We start from the raw sequence: 20,890 nt of genomic DNA, 5'->3' as shown, positions 1-20,890 counted from the left end.
CACGCCAAAATGGGTCTTGCATCCCGGACACCTAGGACGCGCGTCCCAGCCAATCGAGATGCAGATCCCAGGAGTATCTAAGGAAAGGAGGGGCTCTTGCCCCTCCCTTCTAGTCCTAATCAAATTAGGATTTAGGTGGCCCTTGGTTTATTGAATCCTAATCTAATTAGGATCCAATTAGTCTTCCTATTTGATTCACATTAATCCTAATCTAATTAGGATCCAAATTTGACTTTATGATTCAAGATCCTTATCTAATAAGGAGTCCTAATCAATTAGGACTTTACATCCTTATCTAATAAGGTTTAGGCCTAATTGATTTTGTCCAATTGAATTAATCAATTTGCAATCCAATTGCAAATCTTTCTTCTTCAACTCACTAAATCTTAGTAGGTTAAACCAATTATTAATCAAATTGACAATTACAAATTATTATGATTTCAAATCACAATTGAACCATCAAATCAATCAGATCCTCTATTGTGTGTGATCCCATAGGTTCTATTCTGTTTGGTAGTGAGATATATTATGATCCCTATCACAATATCATTGAAACTCCTTTCAATGGATTGGAACAATTCCAACTCTTCTCATTGGGTTCACTGATCATTAAGTAAATGCCTTAGAGTCTCACAATCAATCAGTGATACCTAGTAGCATGTAGTGGCTACCCAATAGAATGGAATAGATGAACCTTTAGGTGCAGTTAGCGTATGATACAGTCCCTCTATCGTGGATTTCGACAGGATGGAGGTCCTGTTAGAACCCGCCCATGCCGCAGAAAATTTTTCAGAAATTCAGATGCAGCGGAAGAGGCATGCGCAGGATCAACCGTTCATCGCATGAACATTGTTCAAAAACCGTTCGTAGTTAGATAAGGATTAAAAACTTTTAAAACATTAGGAAGATTAGATCTTCACCTTTGTGCGGGTAGATGATCACCGCAAACTGATGATCGTGGTTTTGGAAGAAGGTTCCTTTGAAGCCGTTCAAGTGTCCGGCCTCTACGGGTATCCACATGAAGCAGAAACCGATCCAAGCTTTTTTTTTTGTCTCCCCGGGGTGCTAGCTCCCTTGCAGAGACAACTTTGATGGCTGATCACCCCCCTTTCAATCAACCCTTGAATGCTAGAGGGAGGAGGAAGAAGAAGAAGGGATCAAGGGAGAAGATCCAAAAGGCTAGATGCAGCCTTTGCTTTTCCTTGCGTTGGATCCCAAACGGAGGAGGAAGAAGAGGGCCGCCAACACTTCCTTTTTGCTTCCCTTGCTTGCGGCTGAAACAAGAGGAGGAGAAGGGAGGCCACGAGTTGGAGAGGAGGAGGGCTTCACATGAATGCCCTAGGTGCCGCCCAAGTCCCCTTTTATAGATATCTAGGGCTCCTACAATTTAGGAGCCCTTGATCTTTTACCAAGAGGGGCGCCGGCCCCTCTTGTGTTGCCGCACCAATAAAGAAAAGGAGGAGGGGCGTGATCCCTTCCTTCTTGTGTTTCCTAAGGAGGATTAGGAGGCTCCTATTTGGTTTAGTCCTAATCCAATTAGGGTTTAACCAAATCATGAATTAATTGGGTTCAATCTATACTAGTCCTAATCCAATTAGAACTTGAATGAACTATGACTCAATTGAACTCTTCAATCCTAACCCAATTAGGAGTCATGTTGATTCATTAGATTAATAATTAATTAGAACTTAAGAAACTCTAATCGAATTAGGACTTATTTAATTTTAGTCCTAATCCAATTAGGACTCTAATTTGAATCCGAAGTCCTAATCCGATTAGGACTCTGAAAATCCTACTCCAAGTAGGAATCCAAATTTAATTCAAAACTCCTAATCTAATTAGGATTGTAGAAATCCTACTCCAAGTAGAAATCCCAGTCCTACTCTAAATAGGATTCCCAGTCCTAATCCAATTAGGACTCTAGGAATCCTACTCGAAGTAGGATTTGTGTTTAAGTCCAATTAATTAATTCCATTGTTCCTTCTTCAACTGATTATCAATCGAATTAATTACTTGTGATTCCTAATCACGATTCAACCATCGGATCAGTCAATGCCTCTAGTGTGTGTGACCCCATAGGTTCTATTCTGACTGGTAGTGAGATATATTGTGATCTCTATCACAATATCATTGAAAACTTCTTTCAATAGGTCGGAACGATTCCAACTCTACTCATTAGGGTTTATCGATCATCGAGATAATCCCTGTGAGTCCCACCATCCACCAGTGACACCTAGCAGCATGTAGTGGCTACCCAGCAGAATAGAATGGTGAACCTCTAGGTGCAGTTATCGTGTGATACAGTCCTTCTATCGTGGATTCCTACAGGGTGGAGGTTATGGATAACTCGTCAAACCCCATCGCCTGTCATATGTCAAGATTTATTCGACTTGAGCTTGAGAGTGGAAAACTTTTTCTCCACTATACAATCTGCCCCGGCCGAGGTCTTACGAACTCAGTCTTATAAATCACATAGGATCTCTCCTTATCTATCAAGGTCGATAGATTCCTTATAGGTGCATACCCTACTCCTACAGTGAACCTACTGCAGCCAATCTACACTGCATGAACCCATATGGCTAGAGACTATGTATATGTGCAATCAAACTATAATAATCTCACTATGAGTAGCCGAAGCATCGCAGGTCAACGACCCAGGATCGATTAGGATTCTGCTAACCCTCCTTCAAAAACAAATCCCGGTGGCGTAGAGGGGCCGATTGTGCTCTGTCGTGCCCAAATCTCTTTTTCTCTTTTGCCTTTGAATTCAAAAGTACCTGCGTAGGACCAACCTCGTAACCTTAGGTTCGGGAACTTTCGGGATATCAGGGGATGGGATGGTTTCCCCTCCCCCGAACCCCCTCCCCTTCCTTAGGCTATGGAACGTTACCCCCCCGAAGCCCCCCTCGGGGGGGAATAGGAGGTAATTAAACTAGACGAAAGGCCGGGGGGCAAGCAAGTCACTGACGAGTGGATAGACATCCAAGTGACTTCTTGTCTTGGTCACGCTCAGTAACCTTGTTCTCTAACAAGCACTTACACAATTGCTCCAGTGTTCCTACACTGTGACTCAAAACTTGTCCATCAAAGAAAGCAATATGTGCACTAATCTCAGCGGATCAATCATCGTCCTCGTGATGATCCATCGATCAGGAGCAATTCAGGAATTAATCACCAATGACACATGCCTCAAATTCTCAACTCTTGAGAATATGCGTCATCATCTTATTAATTCCTTGGACGATTCATGGACACATAAGAACATGAATGAAAAGAATGCCCAAATTAATAAATTTATAATTAGGTAAAGTACAAATTTATGTCCTAGAATAAAATAATGCATCAGCCAAATTGGCTTCTAGAGCATGCTTCTAACAATCTTCCACTTGCACTAAAGCCAATCAGCCATAAACCTAAGCCCCATCTTCTCAAGATGCGTTTCAGTTTTCTGCTGACTTATCTGCTTAGTGAATGGGTCCACCACATTTTTTATGGAGTCTACTCTTTGATCCTTTACTTATTTTTAGTAGTCGCTTATTAGGTTAAACTGCCGCTTTATGTGCTTCGATTTCTGGTGAGACCTTTGGCTCCTCAGCTAGTGCTATGGTGCCTTTGTTATCGCAGTAGAGTGTTATGGCATCTGATGACATTACACCTAACTCTGCAATGAACTTCTTAAACCAAAAGGTTTCCACTGCACCCTTAGAGACGGCTTAACATTCAGCTTCTAAGGTAGAATCTATATCGGTTGTTTGGAACTCTTCCAATTTACTGAACCACCATTACACATATTCTGATGTAGACTTTCTATCATCAATATATGTGCATCCTTCTACCTTCAACTGTTATCTTCTTCCAAAAACCAAGAACATGTCCTTAGTTTTTCTCAAGTACTTAAGACTGTTCTTCATAGCTATCCTGCGCTTCTTGCCTGGATTTGACTGATATATGCTCGTGACATTCACAGCATGTACTATATCAAGTCACGTACATTGCATGGTATATATGAGGCTCCCCATAGCCGAAGCATAAGGGATCTTGCTCATCTGCTGAATCTCTTCAGATGTGTTGGGGCACATCTTGTTGGAGAGATTTATCCCATGCCTAAGGGGTAATGATCCCCTTTTAGAGGTTTCCATGCCGAACCTCTTCAGCACTCCCTCTATATTCATATTATGTGACAGGACAAGCATCCTCTTAGATCTATCTCTATAGACCTTAATTCAAAATATAGGATGCTTTCCCAAGGTCTATATCAACCAAATCTTGACCTAAGTTAGTATGGGAATATCATTCCCAATTTGAAGGATATCATCCATGTACAATACGAAGAATGCAATAGCCCTCCCACTAACTTTCTTATAAACACATGATTCCTTTTCGTTCTTGATGAAATCAAACGATTTGATTATATTGTTGAAACGAGTGTTCCAACTCTGAGATACTTGCATTTGTCCGTAGATGGACCTTTGCAGCTTACAGACCTTGTGACCACCATCACAGTATCATGATATGCTGCAACAGCAAGCAATATTCAAATGGACTTTAGCAATGCTAGAGGTAAAAAAGTATCCTTATAATCAGTACCTTCGCACTGACTATAACCTCTCACCACTAGCCTTGCCTTATAGGTCTCTACCTAGCCATCCAAACTTAATTTCCTCTTGTAGATCCATTTACACCCAATAGGTATTATACATTCTGGTGGATCTACTAAGGTCCAGACGGTTGGAATGCATGGAGTCCATCTCTGACTTCATCGCTTCCAGCCATCTCTTGGAATCGATGTCTAACATCACCTCGTTGTAGGTATTGGGATTCTTACCTTGATCCCTATCTCCCATGAGGAACACTTCCTCTACATCCTCTGTAAGCATACCTAAGTACCTTTCAGGCGGACGGGAGATCCTACTAGATTTACGAGGTAGAGGAGGTACTACGTGTACTGGCTTAATATAAATAGGTTCTATAGGCACAATGGCTCGTTGCTATTTAGAGACCTTCTTTTCAAGCTCAATTTTCCTCCCACTGTCTCTGTCAAGGATAAACTATTTTCCATGAAGATAGCATCTAGGCTCACAAACACTTTGTAATCCTTCGGGATGAAAAGTTGTATCCTAACGACTCTTTAGGATATCCTATAAAAACGAGCATCAATTGTCCTATCCTCTAACTTGTCCGCCTGTTGTTGCTTGAGTTGAGCTGGACATCCCTAAATCTTGAGATTACCAAGACTCGGCTTCTTACCATGTCATATCTCATATGGTATGGTTAGGAACGGACTTTAGAGGAAATTCTATTCAATAAGTAAATAGCTGAAAATAGGGCATCTATTTAAAGAAACAAGGGTAAATCAGTGAAGCTCATCATGGACCGGACCATATCCAATAGAGTCCGATTCCTCCTCTCTGACACTCCGTTGAGCTGAGGTGTACCAGGAGGAGTCCATTATGAAACTATACCATTCTCCTTGAGATAATCACGGAACTCTCCACTAAGGTATTCACTTCCTCGATCTGATCGAAGAACCTTAATGAGTTTTTCTGTTTATTTTTCTACTTCATATCTCAACTCTTTGAACCTTTCAAAAGTTTTAAATTTGTGTATCATACACATATCCATACCGTGAGTAATCATCGGTAAATGAAGTAAAAAAATACAACCCCTAGCCTGCACATCGAATGGGCCACACACATCAGTGTGTACTAGGGTAAGAATTTCAGTGGACCTCCCTGTGTCCTACAAAGGATAATTTGGTCATCTTTCCTTGAAGGCAGAATTTACAAATCGAATATGACTCGAAAGTCAATGAGCCAAAAAGCTCATGTTTCTCCAATTTGTTTATTCTATCTTCTTCTATATGGCCAAGCCTGAGGTGCCACAAATACTTTAGATTTATCTCATTTCTGGATCTATTAGATCCTATAGTATTTACTGTTTGCTCAGATACATTCACAGATACATCCATATATATGTGATAGAGACTGTCAATCATAAAACCACGTTGAACCAATTTATTTCTCAAATAAATGGAACAGTAGTCTTATAAAAATCTTTCTGTGCTAAACAAGATACAGAAATCAAATTTCTGCTAGCAACAGGTAACAATCCCTAAATATCCTGAGCATATCTAACATACCTTCTTAAGGTCTGTCACCCTTCATGTTCTTTATGCTTCCCATGTATGTAGGACAGTTCCTCTTCCAATGGCTGTCCATGATGCAATGGAAACACTTTTCCTTGTAATTGGTCTTTTTCTTGGAACTTCCTTACTTGGCATTTTCTCAGTCTTTTGCTTCTTTGCAGGCTTCTTCTTCTTCCAAATAGACTTTCTCTTGGAAGTAGAAGCCAACTCAACAGTGAGAACGATGCCCCTTGAACTCTTCAAGGTCCCTAAGGTAGTTACCAATTTATTTAACAATTCTGTTTTGGTACATACAATCTTGTTCATATGGTAATTTACTAAAAACTGTTCATATGAAGCTAGAAGGGATTGTGGGATCAAATCCGTTTGCAATTCCTTGTGCATGGTCATATCGAGCTTCTCAAGCTTCTCTAAGTCCTTTATCATGGTCAAACCATGATCATGGACAGACTGCCCATCGCGCATCTTGGCCTTGAAAAGCCTTTTGGACACTTCAAATCAAGCTGCGTGACTCTGATCACCATACAATTCTTGCAGGTGATTTAATGTGTCCTTGGCAATCTTTATGTTCTCATGCTGGCATTATAATTTATTGGACATGGATGCCATTATGTAGCACCTAACTTTATTGTCATTGTTCGTCCACTTGGCATGCATCTTACGCTGATCAGTGATCGGACAGATTGGTAATATGGGGATTCCATGGTCTAGCACATACCCTAATTTCTCATAATTCAAAACTATTTTGAAATTTGCTGAGCCAGTCTTTATAATTGGGTTTAGTCAAACGATTGTTCTATAGGATATGAGTTAAAAGTCTACAAGCTGACATTATAATCCTCAGAGAGTAAAGATTCTAGTTAGAATTTTGTACTTGATCTTAATTTGTTCTAGGGTCTTTTAGAACAAATGTGCCTCCCACTATTTTTTCGAATTCCTCACACTCCTCTGGTAGGAAAACGGAAATCCTACATGACTAGGGTTTCTAGTGGGTACTGCGATCCCACCGATTTATAGGCCATCTCACCTAACAGTTATTGGTGACACATAAATGGATGAGTGTACAACTCTTGTAACTTGGTCTCTAAGCCATGAAGACCTCACCTAACAGTTATTGGTCCCATTTCTTAGTTAAGTCAGACCCACCGTATAACCGTAGAAATAAAGTCGTCATTGGGTCCTCACCTAACAGTTATTGGTGCCCAACCCCACCTTTACCCTACCACATCTCATGTCTATAGAGAGGTTCAGCCCTCCGATGCAACTTGCCCACTGTATCTAGCTGAGACAAATCAACATCAGAAAGACCTTAGCAGCTCTACTACAGTGAAAGACCTATTGACTTAATATTGGTTAATCATGTCTTAGTGTTTGCAACCTTGAGCTCTTCATAAGAGGTAATCGAACAATTGGCCAGGTAAGCAGGTGGGAGGCTCCCCTTACTCAGAGAGTAAGGTCCTAATTAAGTAACCACCTTTCATGCTTTTCTAGATACCAATTAGATCAATTAATCTAATATGACTCGCTCATGTTGGTTCACTATCGACTTGATTGAGGAGGTTTTAGTTTAGGTCTCATTGGATTTGCTACATCACATGTAAACTTATCCACCCCGCTCTCATTCACATCACATGCAAACGGCACATCGCAGGCAGTTATAATCGCAGCAATAAATAAAGCTAAACTTTAAATAGGTGATGATCATGGATTCTAATTAGGTCATATTACAAGCACATGCACGTCAATCGATCAACTGGTCTTCAACTCTTGAATTGGTTCCAAGCCTCCTTAATTCAATCCTTGATCAACTCTTGATCCAATCGCCATCAACCGCTTAGATCGCCGTTCATCTCATGCACTATCTTCGACTTGATCGTTGACGTACATCACATCACAGAAATACAACCAGATATAAAATAAAAATAATAATAAATTACATCCCCTTTTAGTAGGCACGCAGACCTCTCAAAACATCAAATAAGATGCATGCAAGCATCTAAAAAATTACATGATATTACAGATCACATCGCATGTCATTATATTTGATATCAAAAGGGTTTGAATCCTATGATCATCACCACATGCAGCAATTATATTTTTCAGATCTGAAACTTAATTGATTATGTTATGACATAGGTTGCTGATCATGCTAATCATGATTCTAAACTTTGTAATCCCATTAATAATGCAATTAGAATCATCAATTTATCACATAAAAATTAGCATGCAAAAATCAGCAACCCTGAAAAATCTGCATGCAGAAAATTTTCAGCATGCATAACCTTTTAAATTTCAGATCTAAGATGCCTATTAATAATTAATCCTTACCTTAATCTACGATGCCTAGGCTCTGATACCACTGTTAGAACCTGCCCATGGCACAGAAAATTTTTTAGAAATTCAGATGCAGCGGAAGAGGCATGCGCGGGATCAACCGTTCATCGCATGAATGTTGTTCAAAAACCGTTCATAGTTAGATAAGGATTAAAAACTTTTAAAACATTAGGAAGATCAGATCTTCACCTTTGTGCGGGTAGATGATCACCGCAAACTGATGATTGTGATTTTGGAAGAAGGTTCCTTTGAAGCCGTTCAAGTGTCCGGCCTCTACGGGTATCCACACGAAGTAGAAACCGATCCAAGCTTTTTTTTTGTCTCCCCGAGGTGCTAGCTCCCTTGCAGAGACAACTTTGATGGCTGATCACCTCCCTTTCAATCAACCCTTGAATGCTAGAGGGAGGAGGAAGAAGAAGAAGGGATCAAGGGAGAAGATCCAAAAGGCTAGATGCAGCCTTTGCTTTCCCTTGCGTTGGATCCCAAACGGAGGAGGAAGAAGAGGGCCGCCAACACTTCCTTTTTGGTTCCCTTGCCTGCGGCTGAAACAAGAGGAGGAGAAGGGAGGCCACGAGTTGGAGAGGAGGAGGGCTTCACATGAATGCCCTAGGTGCCGCCCAAGTCCCCTTTTATAGATATCTAAGGCTCCTACAATTTAGGAGCCCTTGATCTTTTACCAAGAGGGGCGTCGGCCCCTCTTGTGTTGCCGCACCAACAAAGAAAAGGAGGAGGGGCGTGATCCCTTCCTTCTTGTGTTTCCTAAGGAGGATTAGGAGGCTCCTATTTGGTTTAGTCCTAATCCAATTAGGGTTTAACCAAATTATGAATTAATTGGGTTCAATCTATACTAGTCCTAATCCAATTAGAACTCCATGACTCAATTGAACTCTTCAATCCTAACCCAATTAGGAGTCATGTTGATTCATTAGATTAATAATTAATTAGAACTTAAGAAACTCTAATCGAATTAGGACTTATTTAATTTTAGTCCTAATCCAATTCGGACTCTAATTTGAATCTGAAGTCCTAATCCGATTAGGACTCTGAAAATCCTACTCCAAGTAGGAATCCAAATTTAATTCAAAACTCCTAATCTAATTAGGATTGTAGAAATCCTACTCCAAGTAGGAATCCCAGTCCTACTCCAAATAGGATTTTCAGTCCTAATCCAAATAGGACTCTAGGAATCCTACTCGAAGTAGGATTTGTGTTTAAGTCCAATTAATTAATTCTATTGTTCCTTCTTCAACTGATTATCAATCGAATTGATTACTTGTGATTTCTAATCACGATTCAACCATCGGATCGGTCAATGCCTCTAGTGTGTGTGACCCCATAGGTTCTATTCTGACTGGTAGTGAGATATATTGTGATCTCTATCACAATATCATTGAAAACTTCTTTCAATGGGTCGGAACGATTCCAACTCTACTCATTAGGGTTTATCGATCATCGAGATAATCCCTGTGAGTCCCACCATCCACCAGTGACACCTAGCAGCATGTAGTGGCTACCTAGCAGAATAGAATGGTGAACCTCTAGGTGCAGTTATCGTGTGATACAGTCCTTCTATCGTCGATCCCTACAGGGCGGAGGTCATGGACAACTCGTCAAACCCCATTGCCTGTCATATGTCAAGATTTATTCAACTTAAGCTTGAGAGTGGAAAACTTTTTCTCCACTGTACAATCTGCCCCGGTCGAGGTCTTACGAACTCAGTCTTATAAATCACATAGGATCTCTCCTTATCTATCAAGGTCGATAGATTCCTTATAGGTGCATACCCTACTCCTACAGTGAACCTACTGCAGCCAATCTACACTGCATGGACCCATATAGCTAGAGACCATGTATATGTGCAATCAAACTATAATAACCTCACTATGAGTAGCCGAAGCATCGCAGGTCAAAGGACCAGTCACACTACTGCAACATCAAGCAAGTCACTGACGAGTGGATAGACGTCCAAGTGACTTCTTATCTTGGTCACGCTCAGTACCCTTGTTCTTTAACAAGCACTTGCACAATTGCTCCAGTGTTCCTACACTGTGGCCCAAAACTCGTCCATCAAAGAAAGCAATATGTGCACTAATCTCAGCAGATCAATCACCGTCCTCGTGATGATCCATCGATCAGGAGCAATTCAGGAATTAATCGCCAATGACACATGCCTCAATTCTCAACTCTTGAGAATATACGTCATCATCTTATTAATTCATTGGACGATTCATGGACACATAAGAACATGAATGAAAAGAATGCCCAAATTAATAAATTTATAATTAGGTAAAGTACAAATTTATGTCCCAGAATAAAATAATGCGTCAGCCAAATTGGCTTCTAGGGCATACTTCTAACATGGAGGTCATGGATAACTCGTCAAATTCCATCATCTGTCATATGTCAAGATTTATTCGACTTTAGTTCGAGATTGAAAAACTCTTTTTCCAAAAACTACCTTGGCCAAGGATTTATGAACTCAGTCTCATAAATCACATAGGATCTCTTCTAATCTATTAAGGTTGATAGATTTCACCTAGATGCACCCCTACTCCTATAATGAACCTACTGCAGCCAATCTGCACAACAAGGATCCTGATGGATAGGGCCCATGTTTATGTGCTCGTCAAACTACAGCAACCTCATTGTGAATAGCCGAGGCAACGCAGGTCAAAGGATCAGTCATACAACTACAGCATCAAGTAAGTCACTGACAAGTGGATAGACATCCAAGTGACTACTTGCTATAGTCTTGCTTAGTACCCTTGTTCTCTGATAAGCACTTGCACAATCACTCCAGTGTCCCCATACTATAGACTCAAGACTCGTCCATCAAAGAAAGTAATCTGTGCACTTATCTCAGTGGATCGATCACCGTTCTCATAATGATCCATCGATCTGGAGCAATTCAGAAATTAATCACTAATGACACATGCATCAAATTTTCAACTTTTGAGAATATACGTCATCATCTTATTAATTTCTTGGATGATTCATGGATACATAAGAACATAAATGAAACGAATGCCCAACTTAATAAATTCATAATTAGGTCAAATACAAATTTATGTCCCAAAACAAAATAATGCATCAACCAAATTGGCTTCTAGGGCATACTTCTAACAGAGAATTGGAGAAAGCTTGAATTCGTTACCTAAACATATTTCTAAGATTTGCATGTTGTACCTAAAACAAGATGAACACATCTATTACTGAAATCCATATTACCGAAATGCCTTCACCCTAATCACTAGTTAAAATTTCATGATGATCATAATCTTGAAATAGATATCTTGTTCATGTGAAAGTTTCCATAATCTAATCCTTTGGTTTTGCTAAATTTCAATTTTTCGTTGTACTAACCCATACTACTCGATACCATGCATATCATACTATACCTGTAAGATAGGGCTCAGTACAATACTAACACATGGTACAGTTGTTGTCTCATCTCTAATAGTGTACCATGTGTTGGTATAGGGGTATACCATACCAACTGTACCATTCTTATACCTTACTGATACGGTCTATAGTGTCGGTATACTTTGCTTCAAATTTTGCATGCATGATTCGCAATGCGAAAGGGTTGTCTTGCCTTTTCCTACTAAATTTGTTGGAACAATCAAGCGGATAGATGCTTAAACACAATATGCAAAAAAATTAGCTTAAGCCTTTCTAATAAGTGTAACTGTTGCCTTATCCTAGTTGCCTTGCCTTCTAGACAATGTTTTTTTTTTGAAAGATCTCCTCAAGGTCATGGTTGAGTAAAAATTACTGTTATGAAGTGTCACTTTCACCTAATGTAGCACAAACTTCTCAATTCTTTATGCAAGAAGGTTTATCTCTATATCTCTTTTGATATAAGATAATTCTTACATTTAAGAGTCATCAATAAGAAGAAAGAAGAGAGTATGGCTGTCGTACTGCGCTGTTTTTATTGGTTATGTGCCTTCTCTTTCCTTTTGCATATTGCTTTCAAATCAATTTGATTTCTCAATGTATGCCCTCATACTGCATGTATGAACACCTCAGTGTATTAGCAATAACCCGTCATCATGCAATACAGTGACTGGGCCATCACATGCATAAATTTTGTGTGGCATCCACTATGGAAGCATTCAGAGTCTTAAATGTTTCGATGTTTTCCCCCTTTTTAACTTTGTGATTGCTAAGTTGCTCAAAATTAATAAAGGTGAAATCTGGAGCTTACGCTGCTAGACATCCCTTTAACCATAAACTGCAGTTGGATTAAAACTTAAATTACATATAGGCCTCACATTGCCTTGTGTAAAGTTTAGTTCGGGAGAACAAGAAGAAAAGTAAAATGGTTTTATACGAGATTTCCATGTTCCTGGATGGGTATGAATTCGACAAAATTTTCCATCTTAACCTTATAACTATTTGAGAAATGATTACTTAGAAGTATCTGCATGTAAATATGAAATGATTACTGAACAGTCCCTAAGGTACAAGCTTCCTGTGAAGTCATGATGGCAGCTAACTTCAGGTTAGGCGGCTTATATTTGACCAAAATTAACCAGAACTCCCTGTTTGAGGCATTAATTACTTAGATTCAAGATACCAGCTTTGTGTAAAATCTGCAGACTACCTATTTCAACTCGTGCACAAGCTATGCATGCAGGATTAAGCATCTTTCCCTGCTTTAAAATCAAATTATTTGAGTTTGAGAAGATAGAATGAAATCATTTAAAAATCCGAAGCTACAAAAATCGTATAAGATCAACATTCAACACTAGAGAACCACTTGATGTAAATTGAGCTTGGTCTTTATATAATCTTCAAGATAACTAGAATTAATATTCTTGGGATCCTATGTATATAGATACCAACTTCCATATCCAAATCTTATCTTCCACATTTTTGACAAGGCAATCAAACATTAATTTTATTAATCACATCATATATTGTCTCAGAGAGATGCACATACACATACACACACACACACACACACAGAGAGAGAGACCTTATAATATCTAAGAGATGACCAAGCACCCTAATATCACAGATCACCCAGCACTCTTAATTCATAATTTATCTTCAAATACAGCAACAAGCTTCCAAATTTAAGGTCGACTGCAAAAGGATCTTACTCCTGTCCTCATTCAACATTCACAATATGATAACAGCAAAACACACAGGACCAGATCAAACTTAAGATGTGGCATTGCAATTTTTAGCAGGTGTATTTGCATACTTCCAATGGTCATGTTCTGCAAAAGCAAAGGCATTAGAACCCGCCACCTCTTCTTCATTCAATGCATTGGATATTTCCTTCAAGTCCTCTTTTGTGAGCTTCAGCTTCAAAGAACCTATATTACCATCTAGGTTTTTGATCTTGGTCGTTCCTGAAAATATTGAAGTTGCATGATAAAAAGTTGTCATACACAGACATGCAATACGGTACCCAATTTATGTCCTTGGTGCTTCATATTTTTCTTAGGTTGGATACAAGAGTGTTTTATTTGTTTAAGCATCAATGATATTGGTAAGCTTATTAAGGCTGCACAAGGAGGATATTGACCATGCCTCTATGCATCCCAATTTTATGAAAGTTCAAATTTAAAAAATTTAGCTAGTGGGAACACTCCCATTATCGAACCAAAATCTTTGATATCTAGAGTAGGAAAGTCCAGCTTGACATTTTATAGGTTTGTGTTCATTATTGAGTTCACAAAAATAATCCCCGCACCAACTTGATTATAATCAATAACTTGCCAGAAAGGTAATATGTGTGTTATTGGGGGGAGGAGGAGGCAAGTCAGGTCTGAAAATCTAACAAGATTAAATATATCCAAACACCTACCAGATTGCTCCATATATAATATATTCCATACCAACTTATTTTTCAATTTTTCATCATCTTTTTTGCAAACACCAAAGCAAAATGGCACTCATACTTCTATTGATGCTATCAGATGAGCTGCTTAGGTTTAATATCCCTGTCAACCTTGATGCAAGCATGGCTTATAATTGATGGCCACAATGGCAGATTTTTCCTGTGCAGTTTTCCAGAGCTAAGAGATGAAAAGTGTGTCAGATCTTTATTGGTTAACAAAATTATAGAAGTTTGCGTTATTCTTAAGAAGGGCCTCTATAGAGAAGCAGTAAACCATGACGATTCACATCACATAAATCATGCTGAATGTAAAATGAGACATAAGAAGAAAATTATGGGAAGTACAATCATCGAATGCTGTTTCAACTGTTCAAGTACATTCAATATACTGCATAGACACTTTTATAGGGTTTTACAAAGGATTTGATCCTTTAAGAAATATCAATATCTCATAAAAAGTAAAAGTTAACAATCCACACATTACATGTTCTCTCGAAAAAAAACAGTCTAGACATTAGGCCAACATATTTCTGATCATGTTGGACCGTTGGGGGCTTGATATCTTTGGACTAAACAGATTCCTTTCATTAATCTTAGTGCAACTTACTTCATTGCGAAGTAATAGGTTGTCGAAAGCTATATCATGCACTTTAATTTAATGAAATTATTTTGAACAGCTCTGAACAAATACTAATAACAATATCAAAAACTAAATAGAGTCGCTGCAATTCAAATTAGTAAAAGGGGAGCACGAAGCTAGCAAAACCTTCCCCTGCTGTTACTGCAACCCTGAGCTTGATAGCTGATGCATAATTGGCTAGTATTGGAATTTTTAGACCATGCTAAGCTGAAGCAATCTCCTCCACCAAATCCAACAGATAAACTATAACTCAATAGTCTATAGTAACTATCATAATTTTTACCTCATAGTTTTTTTCCCCACTTTTTAAAGCGAATCAGATAGTGAAATTTCAGAAGATATTTCATGCAGTAGATACAGGGCAAACTATCTATGTAATTCAGCAACAAGACCTGGTCCACCAATTGGCACCCTTTACTCTGGGAAGAAGTCCTGGACTTCAATCCTGGTGGTGGCATATTACCACTGTAGGTCTTAGAAAATATTAAAGAAGATGAGCCTTGACGCAATAGTAAGATTTGCTCTAATGTGACCTAGGTGTCGCAGGTATGAAACATTGAAACAGTCTCTAAGAGCAATTCAAAGAAAAATCCAAAAAAACATTCCTCGAGTCGACTTCTGGAAGCTTAGAGTCGACTCAGGCACTTTGGAGTCCTATGGCACAGAGCTCGAGTCGACTCCAACTTCATTCGAGCCGACTCTCTCAGTCAGGACAGAAAGATAATTCTCAAGAACAGTGCTGGAGCCGACTCCAACTCTGCAGGAGCCGACTCCAATTCTGCAGGAGCCGACTCCAATGCGATGACAGCCATAAAGGCTAGTTTTTTACGGCTCCAACGGCTAGTTTTTCGCTCCCAACGGCTCTATTTCATCTCTAACGGCTAGGAGAAGCTTCCCACATATTCTTAAGACTATAAATTCATGGAAACACCATCAAACAAAGAGAGGAAGAGCTCCACAAGATCAAATATTTCAAGAACCCTAAAAGAGAAAGCATAATGCCTATTCATTTAGTTGCAATTCTAGTTAAAATTGTTTAGCTAGTTTTAACTTGCTTCATCTTCATCTTGCTAACTTTGATTAGAATTGTACTCTTGATTGTATTAAGTTAGCTCTTCTGTTTAAATTCTCTCCACTATACTTAACTTTATAAGCTGAATTCTCTGCTAGATGTTCTGATAAGTTAAAGGTTTTAACTTATCATTGTGTTTGTGATGCTTCCTTTTATTTTTTGATTTTTTCGCCTATTTACTTAGTCAAATGTCTGATTGAATTGCTTACTTTCTCACACCCTTCAGTATCAAGTATATTCAAATTGTTTAGCAAAGTTTCACTCGACAAATCTGTATCAAGATTCACTGCATTGAATTGTATGCTTGCGCAAACTTAGACTAATCTTTTATTGAGCTCATTTATCTGCTATATAATAGTTTTAATTTTGATTAGATTAGAATTAATCTGTTGCTAAGTTTAAGTTCCACTGTGCATCCATATAACTTAGCTTAATTAACTCAAAAGTTTAGAAGTAATTAAATGTTTTTAAAAGCCCAATTCATCCCCCCTCTTGGGCTGCATCTACTGGGCAACAAAGTTATAAGTACATATAATATAGCACTTCTTCTAACAATTTGTTTATCAGACACAACCTTTTTGCTGGTTCTAATTTAGAATTGATTAGCATAGTCTTATGTACTTTCCTTTAACAAAGATTATAAGGATTCCTCCCTTTTGTAAATGCAGTTCTATTTGTCTTGTTATTTCAAACAATATATACAAGTTTAAATAAATATTTCAAGATTTAAAAACCAATCTATCATTTAAAAATTTTAAGCCATCTCCCAGCCACATAAAGTTATAGGGAACTAGCATCATTTCCTAATAGCCCTAGGCAAATCTTGGTCTAGTTGATATTTGTATCCAAAAATTAAGAAACAATACTAATAGAAATAGAAAGCATCCTTTCAAACATGTGTGCTAAATTTATACGATAAACTAATATTCACATAAATGCACGCTACATACTTCAGATCCAATTACTTGCCTGGGATAGGAACCACATCATCCCCTTGATGAAGAACCCAAGCAAGAGCTAGCTGAGCAGGGGTGCACTGATACTTTGCAGCTAATTCCTCTATTCGCAGGTACAGAATCTTGTTCTTTTCCAAATTTTCTCCAGTAAACCTTGGATGTGAAGCCTAACCAATCATATGGATGCATAATAAGCAAAAAGAAATTCCATTTTTAAACATTGTACATGTTAGCATCTCAACATAAAAAAAGTTTAAATATTATTCAGAGATGAAAGTTTCAATACGGAGGTTGTGATCATATTGAAGTTCATACCAATACACTGCCTGAAGGAATACTTTCTCCAGCTCCTTTTCCACCAAAGAAACCACGACCAAGTGGACTGTATGTAACTATTCCGATGCCAAGTTCTCTGCATTTTATAAGATACATCATGTATTTGGGAACTTGTGCATCACATCAGTCAAACTCTTCAATTGTTAAAGAAGACAATGATCCAATGGTGCCCAAGATAATTTATTAGTCAAAAACTAGAATCATTTTAAGACTTCCTTTGTCTTTTATTTTCTCTACTCTCTCCACAGGAATGGTGCCTGAAGGATTTCCATGATAGAGCACTATGTATGATTTTCTTTTACAACAAAAAAAAAAACAGGTGCTAAAGGTTTTCTGAAATTAATTACAAGTCACGCTCTGAAATTATTTGTTTAATTGTTTATGGGATGCTTCTTTTCTCTTATCTTTGTAACACTTAATACCAATTAGATTTTGAGCCGCTGGGCATTTTTCAGTTGCTATGGAAAGGTTAGTGGGCACTTCGATTCGTAACAAAAATGTGGTGTTCTATGAATCAACCTTATTAAACCGGATTTTTGCTTACTATACAGGCATGGGCAATTCATTCATACACAAACCTTTTTTCTTAAAAGAAAAAAACAATTAAACCTTGTTAAACAGGATCCTAACCAGACCTACAGAGTGGAACTATTTCTCCTTCTATATCACGAGACCAGAGAGACCACTCCATCTGGAGTGCAGTAATAGGATGCATGGCATGTGCACGCCGGATTGTATCGGGGCTGGGTTGTGATAGCCCGATGTACTTCACTTTGCCCTCTTCCACCAACTTCTTCAGCTCCCCCATCTATCAAACACCAAAACAAATGTTGGTTCCATTGACACAAAGAACACACACAAAAAAAATCAACTCGGACAAACCATAACTTGAATTTAAAAGGTTTGTGCTTACAGTATCCTCAATTGGCACCGTCTTATCCACACGGTGCTGATAGTATAGATCAATGTATTCCACACCAAGACGCTCGAGGCTTGCCTCGCAGCATGCTCGAACATATTCTGGCCGACCATTTACAACAAAACCAGTCTGATCAACCCCTACAATGCCAAATTTTGTGGCCAATTGAATCTTTTCTCGGGGCAACTGCTTCAAGGCCTACAAGCAAGCATCAATTCTTTTTCACGTTTAATTCTAGTGCACAACATCTAATTCCTTCAATAAAGAAAAAAGAGATTGTAAGTTTGAACCTTTCCAATCAAGATCTCATTGGTACGGGGTCCATAGAAATCGGAGGTGTCGAAAAAGGTGATTCCCTTGCTGAAGGCATGCTTGATGACGGCTATCCCATCTTCGTCACTGAGCGGAGAATTGTATCCTCCACTGAGGCTCATGCAACCCAATCCCAGCTTGGATACCTGGACGCAAGCACACAGGTCATCACAATTTACAACGGTATTAGCACTGAAAAAAAAAACTAGTTTTTTTCCTTTTTTGTTTTTTTAAAGGAAGGAAAACAACCGCTGCATCCTAAGAAACTGAATCAGAAAACATAATAATAGTAGTAGTAGTAGTAATAATAATATGTAATCAAGAGGATGAGAGATGAGAACAGACATGTATCCACTATTATCATCATCAGAAGGAGGAGGATAGCTTCCTAATTAGAGTTAAGAACAAATCAGACAGCATATGGTTTGAAAACAAAGGAGGCATAAAAGAAGAAGGGGAGATACCTCTAGTCCCTGGCACCCCAACTTCACTCTGGGGATCATCAGGGTTTGTGTCTGCTCCTCCATTTGTCCACAGCCCACACCGAAGAGAACTTGGCTTTGTCCAACAATGGTAGTTCACTTCGCTGGCCTTGCCTCGCCTATTTTGGTACTTAAATATGATTCTGTTCGTAAGATATTTTTTTATAAAGTGGGAGCCCCACGGGTCGAGACCGGCCGACAATCCAAGTGGAGTCCAAATGGATTTTGTTCTCCCCTCTGCCATCATTCAACTTTTATAATCTAATTGCAGCAAACTAAAGGCACTAGAACCTACCACCTCTTCTTCGTTCACCATGTCGATATTTCTTTCGAGTCTTCTTTAACGAGCATCATCTGCAAAGTGACCATATTACTATCTGAGTTTTTGATCTTAGTCATTCCTGAAAATACTAAAGCTACACGCATGATTGTTGTCATGCACAAAGATGTGCATATGGTTCCCAATAAATCTTTGGTCCTGAACAGTTTGGTTAGGCTAGATAACAAGTGTTTTAAATTTGGTAAGTATTGATGATATTGGTAAGCCTATAAGATTGCTGCAGGAGGATATTAAGCATCTTTATTGTGAAAACCCAGGAGAAAAAAAAAAAGAAAAAAGGAAAGGGATAACGGGCCGGCCCGAAAAGACCGGGCCCGTCTCCCTTTTACGATCGTGCCTAGAGGAGGAGGTTGCAAGGGAGGGGAGGGGCGGCGGCGTGAGGTCGATCGCTGGAGGAGACCGAGCGCCGGAGCCGAGAACCGGCCGGCCGTGGAGGAAGCCGGAAAGCCTCCCCTTCCTTCAAGAAGATCCCCACAAAAAAAATTGGTGAAGAGATCTTGGACCCGTGCGTGTGCTCACGGATTTCCTCCTCCGATTGCTCGCCGGAAAGGTCGCCGGAGCACGCCGTCGGACCGAGGTAAGTGTGGCTCCCTTCCTTATGCTTCATGTTCTGGATTTTGGGTGGCGTTGGAGGGGTTTTTGGCCGGTGAATCGTCGGAGAAGAGCCCGAAACAGGGTACCCCTATTTCGGCCTCTCTCTTCCGGATTTCGCCGCCGCCGGCCGTCGGGTTGGCCGAGATTCATGGCGGCGGGGTTGGATCGGGTCTGTGTGAAGGTTGGTGAGGGCTTTCCGGGTTTGGTTGATGATGGGGAGTAGTGGATCCGAGGTCTTCTTCCTCGTGATCCCATTCTCTTCTCTCCCTCTCGTCGATTGGCCGCCGGCCGGCGACGACGGTGAGGTGGCTGCCGTCGGGTGAAGGCCGAGCCACCATTAGTTTTTCCGTGGATGAAGGGGGAGGGGGAAAGGAGGAAAGAAGTCCTTCTGTTGATGTTGGAGGAGGGGGAGGAAATCATGCCTGTTCTTGGGAGGAAGAAGAAGAAGAGATAGAAGAGAAGATCTCTTCTTCTCTCTTTCCCTTGGCCGACCACCATCGCCGGCGACTGCAACAGTGGCGGCCGGCGATGGTTCGGCCAGTGGTGTTGTCGGGTTGGGGAAGGAGAGGGCACAACCACCATGGTTGTTGCCCTTGGATCAAAAAGGATTTGAGAGAGGGAGATGTATTCCCAACCATGATGAGAGAGGGATCATCCCTTTCTTTTGGTCTCTTCACCGGGACCGGCCATCATCGCCGGCGTGGCAGCGGCCACGGCTGGCGACAACATAGACCGATGGTACAGGGTGGGAGTCGGGCCACCCCGACTGCCCTAGATTTGGAGGAATTGAGATGTTTGGGGACCTGGTGATGGACCCCATAGTAGATGTGAATTATATTTTAGAATATTTAAATATTGAATAATTTAGTCTGTGAAATATAATTGATGTTGTAGGGGAAGAGT

At 39.7% G+C, this 20,890-nt stretch overlaps 1 protein-coding gene across 1 annotated transcript; it reads right to left on the bottom strand.

Annotated features, from left to right (window-relative positions):
- Positions 1-13,357: 13,357 nt before the first annotated feature.
- LOC103697949 (perakine reductase-like) lies at positions 13,358-19,188 on the bottom strand. The gene is made up of 7 exons (XM_008779894.4): positions 19,036-19,188; positions 18,550-18,717; positions 18,254-18,457; positions 17,976-18,148; positions 17,320-17,416; positions 17,018-17,171; positions 13,358-13,845 (listed from the first exon to the last, which is right to left on the bottom strand). Exons 1-7 carry the CDS (start codon positions 19,096-19,098, stop codon positions 13,652-13,654), a joined length of 1,053 nt encoding a protein of 350 aa, XP_008778116.2. The 5' UTR covers positions 19,099-19,188; the 3' UTR covers positions 13,358-13,651.
- Between the last annotated feature and the right edge of the window lie 1,702 nt (positions 19,189-20,890).

This window comes from Phoenix dactylifera, chromosome 1, assembly GCF_051530095.1.
Source record: "Phoenix dactylifera cultivar Ajwa chromosome 1, Ajwa_hap1_PhDact_Kaust_v1.1, whole genome shotgun sequence".
In the NCBI taxonomy this organism is placed as follows: Eukaryota; Viridiplantae; Streptophyta; class Magnoliopsida; order Arecales; family Arecaceae; genus Phoenix; species Phoenix dactylifera.
Note: the sequence above shows the minus strand (reverse complement) of the source record. Positions and strands in the feature narration are given on the sequence as shown.

Bases quoted from the DNA above. Each gene is read 5' to 3' on its own strand.
- LOC103697949 (XM_008779894.4), bottom strand. From the start codon at position 19,098: ATGGAGGAGCAGACACAAACCCTGATGATCCCCAGAGTGAAGTTGGGG. The intron at 18,718-19,035 runs GTATCTCCCCTT...GCTTGCGTCCAG, and splicing joins TGGGGTGCCAGGGACTAGAG to GTATCCAAGCTGGGATTGGG. The intron at 17,417-17,975 runs GTCTGGTTAGGA...TATAAAATGCAG, and splicing joins GAAATAGTTCCACTCTGTAG to AGAACTTGGCATCGGAATAG.